At 44.4% G+C, this 17618-nt stretch overlaps 1 protein-coding gene across 2 annotated transcripts; it reads right to left on the reverse strand.

Moving 5' to 3' along the window:
- Positions 1–80: 80 nt before the first annotated feature.
- On the reverse strand, positions 81–17555 carry LOC125434666 (tRNA selenocysteine 1 associated protein 1). 2 transcript variants are annotated; one of them, XM_048500211.1, is made up of 9 exons: positions 17337–17555; positions 15676–15770; positions 11533–11632; positions 9871–9923; positions 8911–9042; positions 8152–8271; positions 4354–4516; positions 2034–2067; positions 81–628 (listed from the first exon to the last, which is right to left on the reverse strand). In XM_048500211.1, exons 1-9 carry the CDS (start codon positions 17361–17363, stop codon positions 495–497), a joined length of 858 nt encoding a protein of 285 aa, XP_048356168.1. In that variant the 5' UTR covers positions 17364–17555; the 3' UTR covers positions 81–494. The 2 variants fall into 2 exon arrangements, with proteins under 2 accessions (XP_048356168.1, XP_048356167.1); XM_048500210.1 differs by having other exon boundaries at positions 81–646.
- Positions 17556–17618: the final 63 nt, after the last annotated feature.

The following is a 17618-nucleotide window of genomic DNA, read 5'->3' on the forward strand; positions in this document are numbered from 1 at the left end:
TAAACACCCAGTGCATTTCCTCTCATCACCTCATTCGCCTCATAATCCCATCTATACAACAGGAGGATAACCACACCGTCCACAGTGGAAAAGATAATTTTTTTAATTGTATACCGAAGTAAAAGTTTTCCCACATCATCTCCCCCCACCCTGCCTTAAGGTTCATAAATTACAACTCCAGAAAGTGTTAACAGTCTGCTCCGAGACAAAAAATAAAACAAAAAAATCTTCCCCCTCCAAAAAAACAAAAACAAAAATCCTACGCATCTTCAGTTCTAAATTTTCATCATGAATAAAAGCGTGACCGCAACGCTCCTCCGCCACTCGCCCTGTACAGGAAGTGCCGCGGGTCTTCCTCCATACTGTTCTCAAGCCGGGGGATCCGGAGGAAAGGGAGGCCAACCCTTTCGCCGTGGCTGGCTCTGTGCGCTCGGCAGAGACCCTTGGGCACGCTGGCTTCTTGCTTGGAGATGGCGTATACGCAACGCAGGCCCTTATACAGCTTGGATCTCCGAAGAGACACTGTCCAAAGGCTGCCAGTGGCATTCTATCAAGGCGTCATAAAGCTCCTCGCTCTGCTCCATGAATTGTTTGTTGGCTTCGCTCACATCCGTCTGGGGCATCGGATCTGGAAACGGGAGGAAGCCTACATGAGTGAATCTCGGGCAGATGCAAACAACCGTCTCAATTCGACAAATCTAGAGAGGGAGTCTCAATGCCATTGGTTTATGTACTTCATTTACACCCTCACCCCAACTGGGATTTGATGTGGCGAATATTCTTCTCCATTTTAACCTCACTTGTCAGGTAGGTTAGGCTGGGAGCGCGAATGGCCCAGGGTCACTCGGCAAACTTCCATGGTAGAGTGGGGATTAGAACCTGTGTCTCCCAGATTCCTGGCCTGACATATTAATCTTCTAATCATTCTGCAAAAGGAGTTACTGGCAACTGTTATGGGGATACCTTGAAGGCCTTTTCCTAGGTTCAAGAAGTCCAGTTGTGTTGCCCAACGCACGACCGAGATACTTTCAGGACACGACACTTTGTCTGGCTCCTTTGGTCACACTTAGGTCACCAACTATGACAACTGTTCAAATTGGGAAAGGCCAGTGGGATTTCTGTCCCCACAAAGAGAATGTGTCAAGATGATGATGATTGAAGATGATGATGATATGCTGTCAGCTTGCAGCTGACATGACAACCCCCCCCCCCTTGGGTTTCCAAGGCAAGAGATGGGCAGAGGTGATTTACCATTGCCTGCCCCTGCACAGCATCTCTGGTCTTCCTTGGTGGTCTCCCGTCCCAGTACTGACTGTGGCTGACCCAGCTTAGCTGCTGTCCAGGATGCCTACCATCACATTAAGAGAGCTGGCGCATTGTAGTGGTTAAGAGCGCTGGACTCCAATCTGGAGAGCCAAGTCTGATTTACCACTCCTCCACATGAAGCCTGCTCAGTGATCTTGGGTCAGTCACAGTTCTCTCAGAACTCCCTCAGTCCTACAGAGAGGCAGGCAATGGTAAATCACCTCTGAAAATCTCTTGCCTTGAAAACCCTGCAGGGTCGCCGTGAGTCAGCTGTGATTTGACGGCACTTTCCACCACCAAATTTTAAAAGTAATGAGAAGGCAGGGAACGCCAGTGTGTGTGTCAGATTCCTGCAAGCTCAATTCCCGATCGCCCCGACAGTGCAATAGTAAGTAGAATTCCACCCTGATGAAGTCTTTTGAAATCAAAGGGTTTGGAAGGGTGAAACTATACTTACCACAGCACTGTGAGAGTGTCAAGCCCACTAAGTGTAGGAGAAACAGCACAGAGAAAAGGGGAGGGACCAACTCCAACTTAAAACTGAACCCGCTAAACACTCAATTCCAGCAGATCTCACATTTTTTCCTCCCCTCACAATGTCCCCATTTATTCTTCAACACGGCAGGGTTCCTACAGCATCCTGCTGCTCCAGAATGTCTCTGGAGCACCCTGCGCTATCTTTAAGGAGTCAGCAGATGAAAGGAAAGAATTAAAATAAGCATATCTACCTTCTAACGCATCTTCACCAACCTCTTCATAGGTCTGCAAGAATGAGAATGACAAAGCAGTGAAGGAATCAGGCATGTTAGGTATTATTGACCATCTGTTCGCACCTTGTAGGACTGGCTCAATGTATTGTTGAGGGCCTTCAATGTATTGTTGAGGGCTTTCACGGCCGGACTCAACTGGTTGTTGTGGGTTTGCCAGGCTGTGTGTCTGGTAGATCTTGTTCCTAACGTTTCGCCTGCATCTGTGGCTGGCATCTTCAGAGGTGTATCACAGAAAGAAGTCTGTTACACACATCTCTCTGACACACACCTCTGAAGATGCCAGCCACAGATGCAGGCGAAACGTTAGGAACAAGAGCTACCAGACCACGGCCACACAGCCTGGAAAGCCCACAACAACCAGCTAAGTAGGCCCTTTTCCACTAAGCAAGAAGCCTCCCCACATCAGAGGGGAATCTCCTCGCTTCACCGAAGGAAGCCTACTTGTATAAGTCACACATGTCCAGCCACTAACTACTCTTAATGCTCTCCAAGGTAGATCCATATGTCATATTTTTACTACATCCATCGGCATGGTATGGATTGTCAGCCCAGTTTTTAGGGGGAAGATAAGACAGTAAGCAAACATTTCTATACCACCCTGCTAACCAATGGTTTTTCAAGCAATGCAACTACTTCAGATTTCACAAGCTGTCTGAACCATCATGACAAAATAATTAACAGCAAGGACAGCTTTGAATTTGTGAAGAGCAGCCTGTGAACGTAAAGAGCGTCCATGCAAACAATTCATGCAAATAACAATTGTTTCAGAGGAGGGTCTGTGTTGATACATCTACTGTGCTCAGCGAGGTCTGTGTTACTCCACAGTACCCTCACAACAATCCAGTGAGGTGATGCAAGAACCTGACACTGGTCCAGGTATTAGCTGCACCCTCCGAGCAGAGATAGACAGAGGTCCTTGTGGTCACAGTGCCGTGCACAGAGCAACGGAAGCTTGGGAAGAAAGATGGTGGCAACCGTGTAGGGAGGTGATAAGGCCATGTGGAAGCACCTCTTCATTTGGGCCAAGGGGACATAGACATGTGTGGTGGAAGGTCTGAGAGTCGGGTGACTGCACATGCTGATGCAGGAACTGAAAAGGGCAGCTAGACGGGAGGAGGGCTTGGATTAGGATGAGCCGGAAGCCGAGGAGAAGCATGAAAACTGCCTTCCTGGCATCCTCTTGATTGACACCATAACTCCAAGAGGCAGAAGAAACTGTGCCCCAGCAATGCTGGAGATTCTGCATCTTTGCACACTTGGGATTATGGATTAACATGGCATGGAATGGAAACACCTGCCTATTCTGCTGTGATTGGTGGGCGCCATTGACTTTTAAATTTTGTATTAATCGCTGTTTTTAAAAAAGGGATTTAGTAGTATATTTGTATTGGAATTTATTTGTTTAGCTTTGATTTTGTTGTTTAGCTGTATTACGATTTAATTTTGTGGTACACCGCTCAGAGCCCTTCTGGGATAGGGCAGTATAGAAAACCAAATAAACAATAAATAAATCCGACCCTGAACCCACTGCACCACAGTAGTTATGCCACCCATATGATGTCACTGTCTGCACTGGCAGTCAAGAAGATTTATGCTGAACTCTTAACGTGTTACTTGGGCATCATAGTCTGTTGCAGTGAAAATAAACTGGAATCTTGTAGCATCTCAAAGCCTAACAAGTTTTTATTTTAACAGGGGGGTACCAACCCCTGGGATTGCACGCTGAGAGCAGAGTGTCACATCATTTTGCTAGGCACTCAGTGCTCAAGCAACTGAGGCTCCAGCAGCACCTTCTGGAACCAGTGGCACAGGAGAAGACTGAAGGCGTGACTTACGATTGGTGCAGACACCAGCTGAGTCAAAGGTTGAATCCAAGCAACTGAGCAAAGGTGCTCAAGCAACTGAGGCACTAGCAGGATCTTCTGGAACCGGTGGCACAGGAGAAGACTGAAGGCATGACTTGCGATCAGTGCAGACACCACTGAGTCAAAGGTGAATCCATGAGATGCTGCTAGCTCTGCTGGGCTTGGCTGGCTCCAAATAGAAATTTCAATTTTCTTCCCTTTTGGATGGCCAGCACTTGCTCTGGCATAAGCTTCTGTGAGGTGGATCCATGTATCTGAAGAAATGAGTTCCAGTCCCCAGAAACCTAGAGTAAAAACTTGCTAGCCTGCAGGTACCACAAAATTCCTGTGTATTCCTCCTTAACCATGACTGCTTTTAACAATTTCTCAATGACCAGTCTGACATGCAGCAAACACACTTTTCTCCGCCTCACCTGCATGGTATTTTGTGTGTAGCCGTACTGTGGATAGCTGTAGCTGTAACTGCCTGTGTTCTGGTCGTACCCCCAATGGGCGTAATAGTTCTGATATTGCTGGTAGTACTGGTTGTAGTTATAGTTGTACATCTGATTGTATTCAACTGTCTTCAAACGATTACTTCAGGAAGAAGGAAAAGAAAGTTACAAACTTACTGGAATGCACGGGAAGAGAGAAGGAAAAAAGCACAGAGAAAAACAAAATCTTGGGGATAGGTATGGTGTTGGAATGAGGATTTTGAAAACATCCGGGTTTATCATTACTGATGTTGTACAACAGTCATGACCAGACCTCCAGTTGTTTCTGCCCTTGATCACCCTGGCTCTTAGCCTTCTTTCTCTCCCAACTTCCAGCCAACAATATCCCCCTTCTGTCTACCTTGTATGATATTCCTCATTTCCTGCTGTCTCCCTTCACAATGCCCCCTGGTTTCCAACACTATTTCTCCATACCTCTCTGTTCCTCTTTTATCTAGGCTTTGGGGTAGCCAATGAAACTGATTGATGGAAGTTTGAGGGCCAAAGGAACTACATGTAACTGATTGAGAGTCAATGTGGTATAGAAGTTTGTGTGCCAGACTAAGATCTGGGGTCAAACTCCTGGGATAAAAATGTCCTCTAGGGGTAATGTGTGGCATTCTCTGCTGTAAAATGTGTTGAAGATCCTAGACAGGCTCTCTAAACCCTACATCGCACTGGCTCTTTCTTTAATCATTGGCAAGTGTGATAGTAAGCATCTCTGCTCTTTCTACAATATTATAGCATCTTACCCCATTAGCCTTGGGAGAAGAGAAGGAGGAATCTTTCAGCAGGGGCATAGCAGTTTTTAAGCCTGACAGTCTCTTTTTTAAAAATAAGGTTTGACAATGGCCATGCCAGCAAACTATGTCAAAGAAAGACCAAACCAAGAATTTCAAAAGAAATGGAAAATGTACTTTTCATATTATTCACAACATTAAAATCAACAAAGAAAGATTGAAGAGATTTAAATGATATAACTATGTTGAATATGATAAGTTTTTAAAAAGGGAAAAATTGTTTGAACAATCAAAATAAAAACATGAAAATTTGATAGCATAAAATACAGCTTGTGAGAATTGTGACCAGAAACTAATGTTAGTAATCATACATCAATGTTTATTCTGTATTAATGTATTTAATTATCAGAACTAGCTCGTGATTTTACTGAACATCATCTATATTTAGCCAGCTCTCTAATGTTCAGAATTGTGGGTTAGAAAAGATTAATCTTCTTTTTCACTGTTCTATTTTGTTGTCTTATTGTTTTATCTTGTTGTCTTGTTTCTTTTTTATATTATTGTTGAAAAATAAAAATAATATATACACACAGAAAATTTTTTTGTTACAGATTTCTTTATAGAGTGCAAGGAAAACACTCTTCTTAGATGACTTCTGAACCAGAGATCCAGGGGGACCACTGATACTTTTTTGCAATGCCTGGCCCAGAAATATCTGTTGCCTTAACTGCTTCAAGGCAGCAAAAAGGCTCCTTAATAGTCCATTCCCTAGAGCTGTGGTAGTATGTTTCTTGGTCCTGTTTAATTGCACTTCATTATAAGCCAAGAGAGTTTGGCCTGATGCAGCACCCAAGGGAATGCGGCACAACAGAGGATGATGTTCCTGTAGCTGAATAACAGTCTGCTGCCTTGGAAACCTTAAAGCACTTGACATGCACTCTCAAGCAATTCGACACAAACGGCAGGACTCTAAAGGCTGTATTCGGAAACAATAAACTGTGACTTATATTCTGTTTTTTTTTCCAAATTCCAATATCCAAACACAGAAGAGTCAACAAATCAAAGTTCGTTGGTTAGTGCCAAACTGAAATTTCAAATATAGAGTTTGTAACTGGTTTGCAAACCACAGATACAAACTGTGATTTGCTTGGACATAGGAATCTCCCAAACCACAGTTTAATTAATTAATTTACATGGACAACATCTAGGGACCTTTCGGGGACAACATCTAGGGACCGGATTACTCCGGTCCTATATCAGCTGCACTGGCTGCCAATCGAGTACTGGGTCATGTTTAAAGTTTTGGTATGGACCTTTAAAGCCATTCACAGCCTTGGCCCTGCATATCTGAGGGACAGTCTCTCCATGTACCGCCCTTCTAGGCCCCTCCACTCGTCGGAGGCGGACCTCCTGGTGATCCCTGGCCCCAAGGAGATCCAGCTGACCCTCCCTCCCCAAGGGCCAGGGCTAGAGGCCCACCAAGCCCCTCCATGGTGGAACAAGGCTCCCACAGGAGTGGAAATTCAAGGGGAGCTCCATAGGAGACAAAGGAAGTTTCCACCAGGGAGACCCACTCCACCAAATCAGACCCTCAATTCCTTGACATTTGGCCCAGCCAGAGGTAACATCAACTCCTCGCCCGTGTCAATGCTGCATCCTGGCCTCCCATGTGGCCACCAAAGTAGAAGAGGGAGAAGGAAGGGAGGCCTCATACAGCTCCATCTAGAAGGAGATTCATATCTCAAGTTTTCCCTATCAATTGGATTTTTAGTTGTTGTGTATTACTTGTTTTTAATTATGGCAACTTTGTTTTACGGCTAATGTTGGACACCGCCCTGAGCCCTTGGGGAGGAAGTAGGTATAAATAATGGTCATGAAACAGAGCAAAATATCACCACCCTGGATTGCCTCCATCCCAGAAACCAGGGAACCTGCAGCCCTCTCCCTTCCTCCATTTGTCCTCACCACGATTCCGTGAAATGGGCTAGGCCAGGGGTCTGCAACCTGCGGTTCTCCAGATGTTCATGGACTACAAATCCCATCAGCCCCTGCCAGCATGGCCAATTGGGCTAGGCTGAGCAAGTTTGTATGGCAGAGCAGAGATTTGAACCTGGGTCTCCCAGCTCCTAATCTGATACTGCACCACAATATGCTGCACCTTGACAAACAGTACATACCCTTGCATCTGCCTAACCACAAAGGCAGCTGTCTGTTGAGGTTGCTCTCCCTCCCATTAAGGCAGAAGAGGAAGCAAGAAACAAACCAATTGAGATTTATAGTTTATGCTGTACCAGACAAGCTGCATCAAGAACAATTTATTGGAAAATCTGAATGCAATTTAGTGCTAGAGAGTTTTCACAAGCTTCAGGGTCATTCTGACATCTTCCTAAGAAGATCTCCTCTCTGCATCTTGTTCCTTTAAGTCAGGGGTCCCCGACCTTCTTGAGCCTTTGGGCAGCTTTGGAATTCTGATTACAAGGTGAGGGAGGGTGTCACCACAAAATGTTACACAATGAGGTTATGCATAACTCTCACATTAAGTAGCAATAAGTCTTCAACATTTCCGGCAGAAGGTCTGTTGAACAGGACCTCTTTTTAAATTAACGTATTGATTAAAAATATATTTTTTTAACATGCACAGCTTACCTTCAAGCACGCCATGAAGTTTCTTGTGTTATGTTGGCAGCTATTGCCCAAGCAACTTTTAAAGAATCTCCATAGCCAATAAGAAGTTCTGCTCGGAAAAAGCCTCACCTGCCCCCTCCCACTTTCTAAAGACACTTGGCAGGCACCAGGAAAGATGTTACTGGGTGCCATGGTGCCTATGAGCTCACAGTTGGGGACCCTTGCCTTAAATAACACTGCTTGATCTCAGCACAAATTACTACGATTTGTCATTCACTGAAGGTATCTGTATCCTGCCTTTCCAAAAAATGTCTGAAGCAGTGTCCATATCCCACCATGCTTAAAATTAATGTTCCCGTCTTAACGCACTTACGCTTTTGGTATGGCAACGCTCAAGCGTATCGGTTTGGTACCAAGACCCACGGCACCCTGGCACTCCACCAGTGCTCTTTTCTGCTCCAATTCATCTGAGAATTTCACAAAACCATAGCCCCTGGTCAAAAGTCAGAAAACAGTGTGTTAAAAGAAAGAGTAACAAAGTCCCTTTTAAAAATGTCTGAGTATCCTTCCAAATGGCTGACCTGTTAAAATCTCATCCCTGGCACATTCTTTAAAAGATAAATACAAATTCAAGAAAAATCCAGAAATCTTGAGCAGACCCACCCTGGGTAGCTAGGAATCCATGCTCTAATTGGAGGACCCCTCAACTGAAAAATAAAAAAACAAGATTCTGTTGTGAAGCAGGCTTCAAGTTTAATCCTGGGAAAAGCGGTGTCAAGTTAAAAGTCAAATGAAAAGGGAATAGAAAAGAAACAGTGACAGACTTTCCATATTTTTTTAAAAAAACTTCTGGAACTAAGACGTAGGCCCACAATATCCAGAGAACAGTTTGAGTAACCATCAAAAAGGTCTGCAGAATCCAGTTCCATTTAGTTATTACTATATTTATGTTTTGCTATCAAACATACAATATACGGACCAGTAATGCAAACAACCAGTAGTGCAAACGTCAGAGTTATATCTTCCCAGATGTTGTTTTTCTTTACCAACTTGTGAAACAAAGAAAAACCAGCCTCCCCCTCTCCCCACAAGCAACTCACACAACTACGAAGAGCAAAAGTAGAACACTTACTTGGAAACACCCGTCTGGTCTACAACAACTTTGCCACCCCTGCAAGATGGGTATACTTTAACGAAGAACTCGTATATCATCCCGTCGTCCACATCCGGGGAAAGATCTCCCACAAATAATGAATATTCTGGACTAAAAAAAGACGCAATGTATGTAAGGGAATCATAACCACAGACAGTGCAGGGAGAGCCTGGTGTCCCTTACAGAAATGGTGTGGAATGTCTCCTCTTTGGGCACTTTCTCACGTGTAGAATAATGCACTTTTACTCCACTTTCACAATGGTTTGCAAGTGGATTTTGCTATTTCGCACGGTAAAATGCATTGAAAGTGGATTGAAAGTGAATTATTCTGCATGTGCAAAAGTGCCCTAAATGAGGACCGTACATACTTTTCACAGTCAAAATCTGTGAAATATCAGTTTTGGCTCAAAGTCAGCAATGCACATGCCACAATGCTCACCTTCCCACCAAAACATTACTTGCAAAATACCAGGCAGCACTACACTTATGATAACCACTTTAAGGACATAACGAGAACTTGTGTAGTTATTCGAAGGCTGGAATGAGACTGGAATGGGAGTTGCCAGTTTAAGTCTCTACTCAGTTATGGATCTTGGGACTGTTTCTCTGTCTATCAAACCTACCCCACAGAACTCTTATAAGAAGACTGAGAATTACCCTGATTAACTAAAGGAAAGACTAGGGTTGCTGTTATTTTTCCAGGTGTACTTAAAAAGAAGTAAAAAGGGTTATCTTAAATTCACAGACAAGTTAGTTACATACAATAAAACATAATCCTACATAACCTCTTTTGTTGTAAGGAGAGGGGGGGTGTTATCTTACATTCGGAGCAATTTTCCATTTGGGTAAGCAAAGCATGTTTACCACCCAGAACTCCTTCAAGGACAAGAGGAATAAAAATATAATACAGAGATAAATAGATAATAGTTTTTGGCTTACCTGTTGTCTGGCTGCTTTCCGTAAGTTGCGTAGTTTAATTTAAATCGCTTTGTCTGAAACCAAAGCAAAGCAAAAGCTGATAACAGATATGCCAGCACTTCTACTAACTACATATTTATAACCCCATATATCAAATATCTATCAAAGGATGGAACATACAACTCAATTTTAAAGTCAAATCAATTCCAAACACTAAAGGGTTTTATCTTTTTTCATCATATTTGTGCCTCTGATTTAGGGTATGTTCCGTAGGGTGTTTAATGACACTGGTTTTATGCCCCTGACTTGTTTTGTTTTTATAATAAATCATGGTTTTAGGATATTGTTTTTGACTTCAGAACCTATGCAGTTTAGTCAGACAAGGATATGCGAAACCCGGGTTTAATTCCCCTTTCTGTGATGGAAGGTTGCTAATGACCTTGAAACAGTCACACACTCTCAGCCCAACCTACTTCACAAGGTTACCCCAATGGAGAGAAAAGAGGGATATAAATGAAGCAAAATAAACACAGGATTCTGGATAGGTGTCATATGTGTTTCCTAAATAAATAAATACCTTCTCAGTACCCCGAAAAGGCACTGAAAAAAAACTACATTATACAACACAGCCTGGACACTCAGCCTGAAAGGTGAGTGGGTGTTTCCAAACTCCCCTTTCCTATTGCACAAATAATGAAGCTAAAACTACAAATTTAATCCTCAAAAGTTTTTCCACATTCAGAAGGACAAGTATCAGACAGCATCAAGCAGGGGATTGACAAGAGCTGAAAGGGGCGTCTCATTTCTCCCCCCTTATTATTTTCTCTTTCCCTTCCCTGAAAGTCCCTCTAGCCTCTCCCTTTTTCCTGGCTCCTTCTCATCCATCAGCCAACCTTGGGCCAGTCACACATCTAATCTACCTCACAGGGTTGTTGGATAACATGGAGGAGAGAAGAAATGACGTCAGCTGTTTTGCTCCCTATTGAGTAGGATATAAATATAAAGTAAATGAGTACACTAAACATATGAAGCTGCCTTGTACTGAGTCAGACCCCATATCTGAAGCGGTTAGTATTGTCTATTTTGATTGGTGGCACCTCTCCAAGATCTGATGAAGAAGCTTTTGGGCATCTATCAACTACCTGGTCCTTTATTACTGGAGATGCTGAGATTGAATTTGGGTCTTCGACATGCAAAGCAAAGGCTCCAACACTGAGTCTTGACCCCCTCCCATGTAAAGTGCTTTCTCCTAAGCACCTGATAACATCTTCCACAATTACTACAGACTCTAACCAGTACTACAGGTCCATACAGCCAGTATTATCATCCCCAAACTAAGTAGGCAGCTGAAGATGACAGAACTTGAATAGCCAAGTGCTATTCAGCATGATTGCCACAAGTATCCTCATGCCTCTGAACTACTGACAGCTCACAATCTTATCCAGTACACCCGACCATCATAACACCTTATTATTTGGAAGGAGGAGTTTTAGTACTCCTACATTTGACTTGGATTTGACTTGGATGCAACTGCTCGGCCTGCAGTACTGCATCCACTTTCTTTTTAGATTATCCATGTCATCCCTCATCCGTGTAGATGTGTGCCCATATGGAGTTCAGCAGAACTTGCTGTCATGGGTGGACAGGATTTCACCCTGAGCCTCAATGATTTAATTTACTTACAGGTGTGGCACCAGGAAGAGGTTTGCCGTTGATTTTATGTAAACATTTTTCAGCAGTGGCTAGATCAGCAAATTCTACAAAGCAATAGCCTGCCGGAATCCTGGAAACAAAGAAACATCTTGTAAGATTCAGGCTTAAAATTGGCACAGCAGGGAAAAGTTGTAGATCACAGGTGTCTAACGCTTATCCCCCCCCAGATGTTCACAGATTACGATTCCCATCAGCCCCTGCCAGCATGACCAACTGGTCATGCAGGCAGGAACTGATGGGAATCTTTGTCCAAGAACATCTGGGGGGCCAAAGTTGGACACCCCTGTGGTAGATGATGCCTGTGAATTTTAAGGCAGTCTTCATTGCATTTATTGTGTGGCATTTATTGTGCTGCTTTCTAATTTTGTAGTTTAGTTTGATTATACTGTTCTCAGATCTTGTAACCCTGCTTTGATGCCTAGATCATACTAAGTTGTTCATGCAATGCACTTTCATTTGTTGGCTGAATATATTATACTATTCTTCCTGTATTATTTTCTGCGGTAATCTTCCTCAAGTCACAGCAAGAAACGTTAACTAGACATGAAGTAAAATAAACAAAACAGAATACTTTGTGGCCAAAGGGATGTGAAGGGGCTAATTTTAGACATTACCCCAAACTCAAAGCCCATTTCCCCCCTAAAATAAATGACAATCAGCCTCAAAATGGCTCTGAAATAATTCTGCCATCATGTTGGGTGTATTTAGAGATTAGCACAAATCCAAGGTTTGCCGCCTTATCTTATTCAGACGTCTCTAACAAACTGCTGTTTTGCAAAAAAAAAAACCCCAGGAAATCTTCAGTTTCCATGCCAAATGTGAGGAGACTCAGGGCTTCCTGTCTCGTTCTCATCGTGAACACAGCCGTGACTGGTCCATGTCACTTGAATGTTGTCAATGTAAAGCTCTCGGATATCACTTTTCAATTTGCTGAAAGCTCCAATGTTATCTTCAAAAAGAAATATATTTCTTAAAAACTTTTGTCACCGACAACTCCTTGAAAGTTCCAAACATAGCCAGGGATGCAGAAGCATCAGGATGTTCTATGGGGAGCCATACACCAGGGCTCCCCAATGTGGCACCCATGGGCACTCAATGGTACTTTCCCTAGCACAGTGGTTCTCAACTTGGGGGTCGGGACCCTTTGGGTGTCGAACGACCCTTTCACAGGGGTCGTCTAAGACTCTCTGCATCAGTGTTCTCCATCTGTAAAATGAATAAATGTTAGGGTTGGGGGTCACCACAACATGAGGAACTGTATTAAAGGGTTGCAGCATTAGGAAGGTTGAGAACCACTGCCCTAGCATCTAGTGAGGATTTCAGAAAGGGGCAGGGCCATTGTAAGGTATGACTTGCTGGTTGCTCCCCGCATGCAAAGGGAAGTGTTAACCGTGGCTGCATCCACATTTAGAGCAGCAGTGGCATAGTGGTTAAGAGCAGGTGCACTCTAATCTGGAGAACCGGATTTGATTCCCTGCTCTGCCGCTACTTGAGCTGTGGAGGTTTATCTGGGGAACCAGATTAGCCTGTGCAACACACACCAGCTGAGTGACCTTGGACTAGTCACAGCTCTTCGGAGCTCTCTCGGCCCCACCCACCTCACAGGGTGTTTGTTGTGGGTGGGGGGGGGGGGAGGAAAAGGAGATTGGAAGCCCCTTTGAGTCTCATTACAGATGAGAAAGGGGGAGGGTATAAATCCAAACTCTTCTTCTTCCTTAGTCTGTGAAAGGTTCCATTCCCCCTTCTTTTTTTCTTACCATCCCTTTGGGCTTTCCTTCATTTATTTTTGTTTCCCTTCAGAAATTCTTTTGCAAAGCAAGGAGGGAAATAGGTGCTGCTTATCGCCTCCTCCCAGAGGTGCCCCATAGGATCACAAAAAAGTTGGGGGCCCCAGCTGTGGACAATACAGATAACACATACTGAAAGGAAGTTGCTAAATCTATAAGGAGTTGCCCATGTAGCCAATAAACTACACAGCAGCTGGGACTGATGCTAGTAACTATTAATTACAAGATCTGCTTGCAGTCCATAAACCTGCGTTGAGGTGAAAATAAGTTTCACGAGAGCACAGCCAATCAGCATTGCTCAGAATGTGGAGACAAGCAGCTCTTGGTGTATTTTTGTGAAATCTGAGAATTTTTAGCTATTTTGAGAATACGCTTAGCCTCAAAGCTAGAAAGAGAAATTAAAAACAAACAAACAAGGAGGTCTGCCTGTGTCTTTAAAGAATGGATCATTAAAAAAAATTATTCAGACTAAACAAAAGGTCACCTCATGTGGAAACGTATCAGGAAGCCAATCGCAAAGGCATGCAGATTCCAACCAAAATTGATCATTGGATCAAAGTATTATCCAGTGCTTTAAACAACTACTCTGAAAAAAACCTGGGCATAGACGTATTTTAACTAAAACAAACCTCATATTCAAGACACTGAACATTTCTTGACCTTTATTTCAAGCCCTCAGTTAACATACTTCCTGAGAAATGAAATGAAATAAATAAGCCTGTAATTCCTTTGGATCCTGTAACTTCTTTGAACTGACCCGGATACTGTGACTCCCCTGGGCCAAGTCTTTCTCCAACAGAAAAAGACTTCCTTCAAGAAAGAAGGTCTTTCTCCATCAGAGAAAAACTTAGCAGAAGAATTAGTCATAAGGTCTGCCCACATGGATACAAAAGCCTGGTCAGTTTTGCAAATGCAGGGACAGTTACACCACAGTAGCAGCAGCCTATGAGGCACGGAGGTCTGTCACTGGATGGAAATTTTGCTCTTCTGCAATTGACAAACAGAAGGGCAGAAGGGAGGCCATTTAGACTTCGCCCAAAGTATTACATTTGCATATTTCTACCTTGACTCCTGCAGGACTGACTGCAGAAGAAAGAGCTGTTCACACCCATCTTTGGTATTAGATAACACTGTGATGGAATTCAAAAGGCAGATCACGTCCCACACAAAGGCATGTTTTGCTTCAAGTATGGTTCAACAAAGTTTGTCCAGAGACATAAGAATATTAAAGAGCCCTGCTGAATCAGACCACTGGTCTATCCAGTCCAGAATCCACAGAAACTGACCAGTTGCACGGACAGGCCAACACATAAAGGCCAAGGCCTTCCTCCAGTACTGCCTCCTAGCCCTGGTATTCAGAAGCTTATTGCCTCCGATTGTGGAGACTCCTCTTTGATCACCACAACTGGTAGCCGCTGACAGACCGATCCCCCACAAATTTATCCAATCTGCTTTGAAAGTCATCTGTGCTTGTGGCCATCACTACATCCATTGGCAGTGAATTCCCCATTTTAATCACTTGTTGAGTAAGGAAGTAGTTCCTTTTGTCCATCCCGGATTTATGGCCTATCGACTCCAGTGGGTGCTCTCAAGTTCCAGAATTGTTCAGACAGGGAGAAAAAGTTATCTCGATCCACTTTCTCTGCCCCATGCTTTCTCTGCCCCATGCTTAATTCAGTACACTGCTACTGTATTATCTGCCGCCATCCCGTTAAAAGCACGTTAATAAGTACACAGGTATATGTTGAATAATCAATAATTATTTTTATGTTGTTGAAGCAATGAAATAAGTTTAAAGCATGATACAAAGCTAACAGTTGCATATATTTCATCCCCCTCCCTCAGCATTTTAACTTTTTTCTCCAGGCTCTGGCACTTTTGGAAAACACTACGCTATAGGAAATTTTGTTGCCTTTATTTATTTGTTGTTGAGGGCTTATCGCCGCTAACCCTCCCCACGAAGGAACTCAGGGCGGTGAACAATACATAATAGAGCACAATAATAAGTTAAAATTCAGTAAATATAAATTAAGTACAGCTCCAATAAAAATAAGCCCGACCCCATTAAAATACCGTACTATAGCTTTAAAACAAGATGGCACCAACTTCAAATTCTCCAAAACTTCCGAGAGTGGCCGGGCGGTAAGATCCAGCAGATGTGCCAGGATCACTGCGGGAGGGGGGGTAGGGGGCCCCATCATTGGCTAGACTCCCCAAAGGCCCGGTGGAACAACTCTGTCTTGCAGGCCCTACGGAATTCAACAGAATCCATGAGACCAGACGATTAATTAAAGAGGACAGGCAAATGAAGGAGAAAGCTCGGCACCCTGGGCAATCTGGGATGATTTTGACACTCAGGACCAGCTCCCCCATAGTGGCAAAAGCTCTTGAAATGAAGTTCTCGTCCATATATGGCTCCAGCTAAAGAAAAGTAAAATAAAATAAAATGAGGCAGGGAAAGGTAACAGAGCAAAGTAGGGCAAGTTATACTGCTACAACAGCGAGGTTTCATTAAAAACTGGCTAGCCAGCTACACCTTTAGGCATCACAGTCTAAAAAGACATGCATGGATACACCTGTTGAAGTTTGCTAAAGTCTGATTCTTTGAAGATGACTGGAAAGGCAGGGCAGAGAAGCTGGATGAACCACAGAGGTTTGGCACTCCTAGGCATCATAAACTTGGCTGAGGGATATGCAGAAAAGAGCAGATGGACCAGCAATGGAAAACATAAGGCAGTTTTGTGGTTTCTGGCCAAACTAGAGTCCCCAAGTTACAGCGTTAAATAAATTATTGGATATTATAGCCAACAGTTAAATATTATGCAAAGCTACTCTAACTTAAGCAAGCTGAAACCAGCTCTGCATAGGATTTGGCTGTCCCCCATTTTGCCTTCACAACCTAGCCCTGTAAGATAGGTCAGGATGAGTGAGAGCATGGGCGGCCCAACAGTACCTGGTGATATTCATGGCTGGCTGTGTATTTGAATTCAAGTCTCCCTAGTCCAACATTCCCACATCTAAACAACACTGGCTTTTCTGGACCATATCAAAAGTTCCATTAAATACAGTACCCTTATCCCCTACACACTAAATCAAGCAGATGCTTCCAGGGAAGTACAAAATGGACAGTAATTCCAGATGTGTGATTCTGTTAGTCTGCAGTAGCAAAAGCAAACAGAAGGCAAAGGGCACTTTAAAAAGAGTAACAAAACTAACTCCAGCATGAACTTCCAGGAGTCAGCAATCACTTCTTCACAAGCGTCAAGAGTCACAAGCATCGGATCGGGCAACAGAAAAGCGAAAGCAAGGGGAGACGCTCACAGGCCAGTTTGAAAGATGACACCGGTGGCATCCTGACAAAGTGATAAGCTCACAAAAACTTATGCTAGAACAAATTTCGCTAATCCATTTTATTCTACAGGGAGAAGAGAATGATGCTGGTGAGCCAGAACGGGAAAGGATAAAAATCAATACAGGGAAGGAAAGTAACAGCTCTCCTTAAGACTGCCAACCTCCAGGTTGGGGCCTGGAGAGTTCTTGAAGTTACAACAGATCTTCAGATGACAGAGATCAGTTCCCCTGGAGAAAACGGCTGCTTTGGAGGACACACTCTAGCATTACACCCCGCTGAGGCCCCTTTCCTTTTCAAATTCCACCCTTCCCAGGTTTTAAAATCTCCAGGAATTTCCCTACCTCAAGATAGCAACCCTACCCCAGAACCGGCACCTTGCTCGGGGGGGTAGGCTCCTCCTAATACCTGGAGGAACCGTTGCCCTCTGCTAAACTCATAGCATCAGGCTGGCCTTAAGCCCTCCTTCCGAGGCCATCTTGTGGCAGGGAATTCCGCCAGCCAACTAACTCCTAAAGGAGCCCCCCCTCATCCCAGGGCTAAATGCTCCGGACGTTGCCAGCCTCTGCCCAGCCGTGTGTGTGTGTGAGGGGGGGTCCCCCTATATAGCCGCCCCCCCCCCCTCCGGCCACACTCACGTCGCCCATCCACAGGCTGGCGGCCATGCTGGTCCCGCGGCCCAGGGCGGCGGAGGGTGGGAGGGGGCGACGGGGAGGCCTCCCTTCTCAGCCCCGCCGCCGCCTCTTCCGCCTCGTCCTCCCGGGGCTCTCCAGCGCCGCGGCCCGCTTCGCTTCCCCTCCGGCGCGCGCTCCCACGGGAGGCAGCCGCTTCTTCGCCGCCGCCGGACTGAAGGCGCGAAGGAGAAGGTAGCCGCAGTTAGAGTAGGCCTCGACGGCGCCCACAGCGACCTCGGCCGGTGG

Source organism: Sphaerodactylus townsendi, linkage group LG06, assembly GCF_021028975.2.
Source record: "Sphaerodactylus townsendi isolate TG3544 linkage group LG06, MPM_Stown_v2.3, whole genome shotgun sequence".
Classification (NCBI taxonomy): Eukaryota; Metazoa; Chordata; class Lepidosauria; order Squamata; family Sphaerodactylidae; genus Sphaerodactylus; species Sphaerodactylus townsendi.

Coding starts and splice junctions, on each gene's coding strand:
- LOC125434666 (XM_048500210.1), bottom strand. CDS start 17,363: ATGGCCGCCAGCCTGTGGATGGGCGAC. Junction 4,517..8,151: donor AGCGTTGCCATACCAAAAGC/GTAAGTGCGTTA, acceptor TTCTTCCTGAAG/TAATCGTTTGAAGACAGTTG. Junction 647..2,033: donor TGGTGAAGATGCGTTAGAAG/GTAGATATGCTT, acceptor TCACTCATGTAG/GCTTCCTCCCGTTTCCAGAT.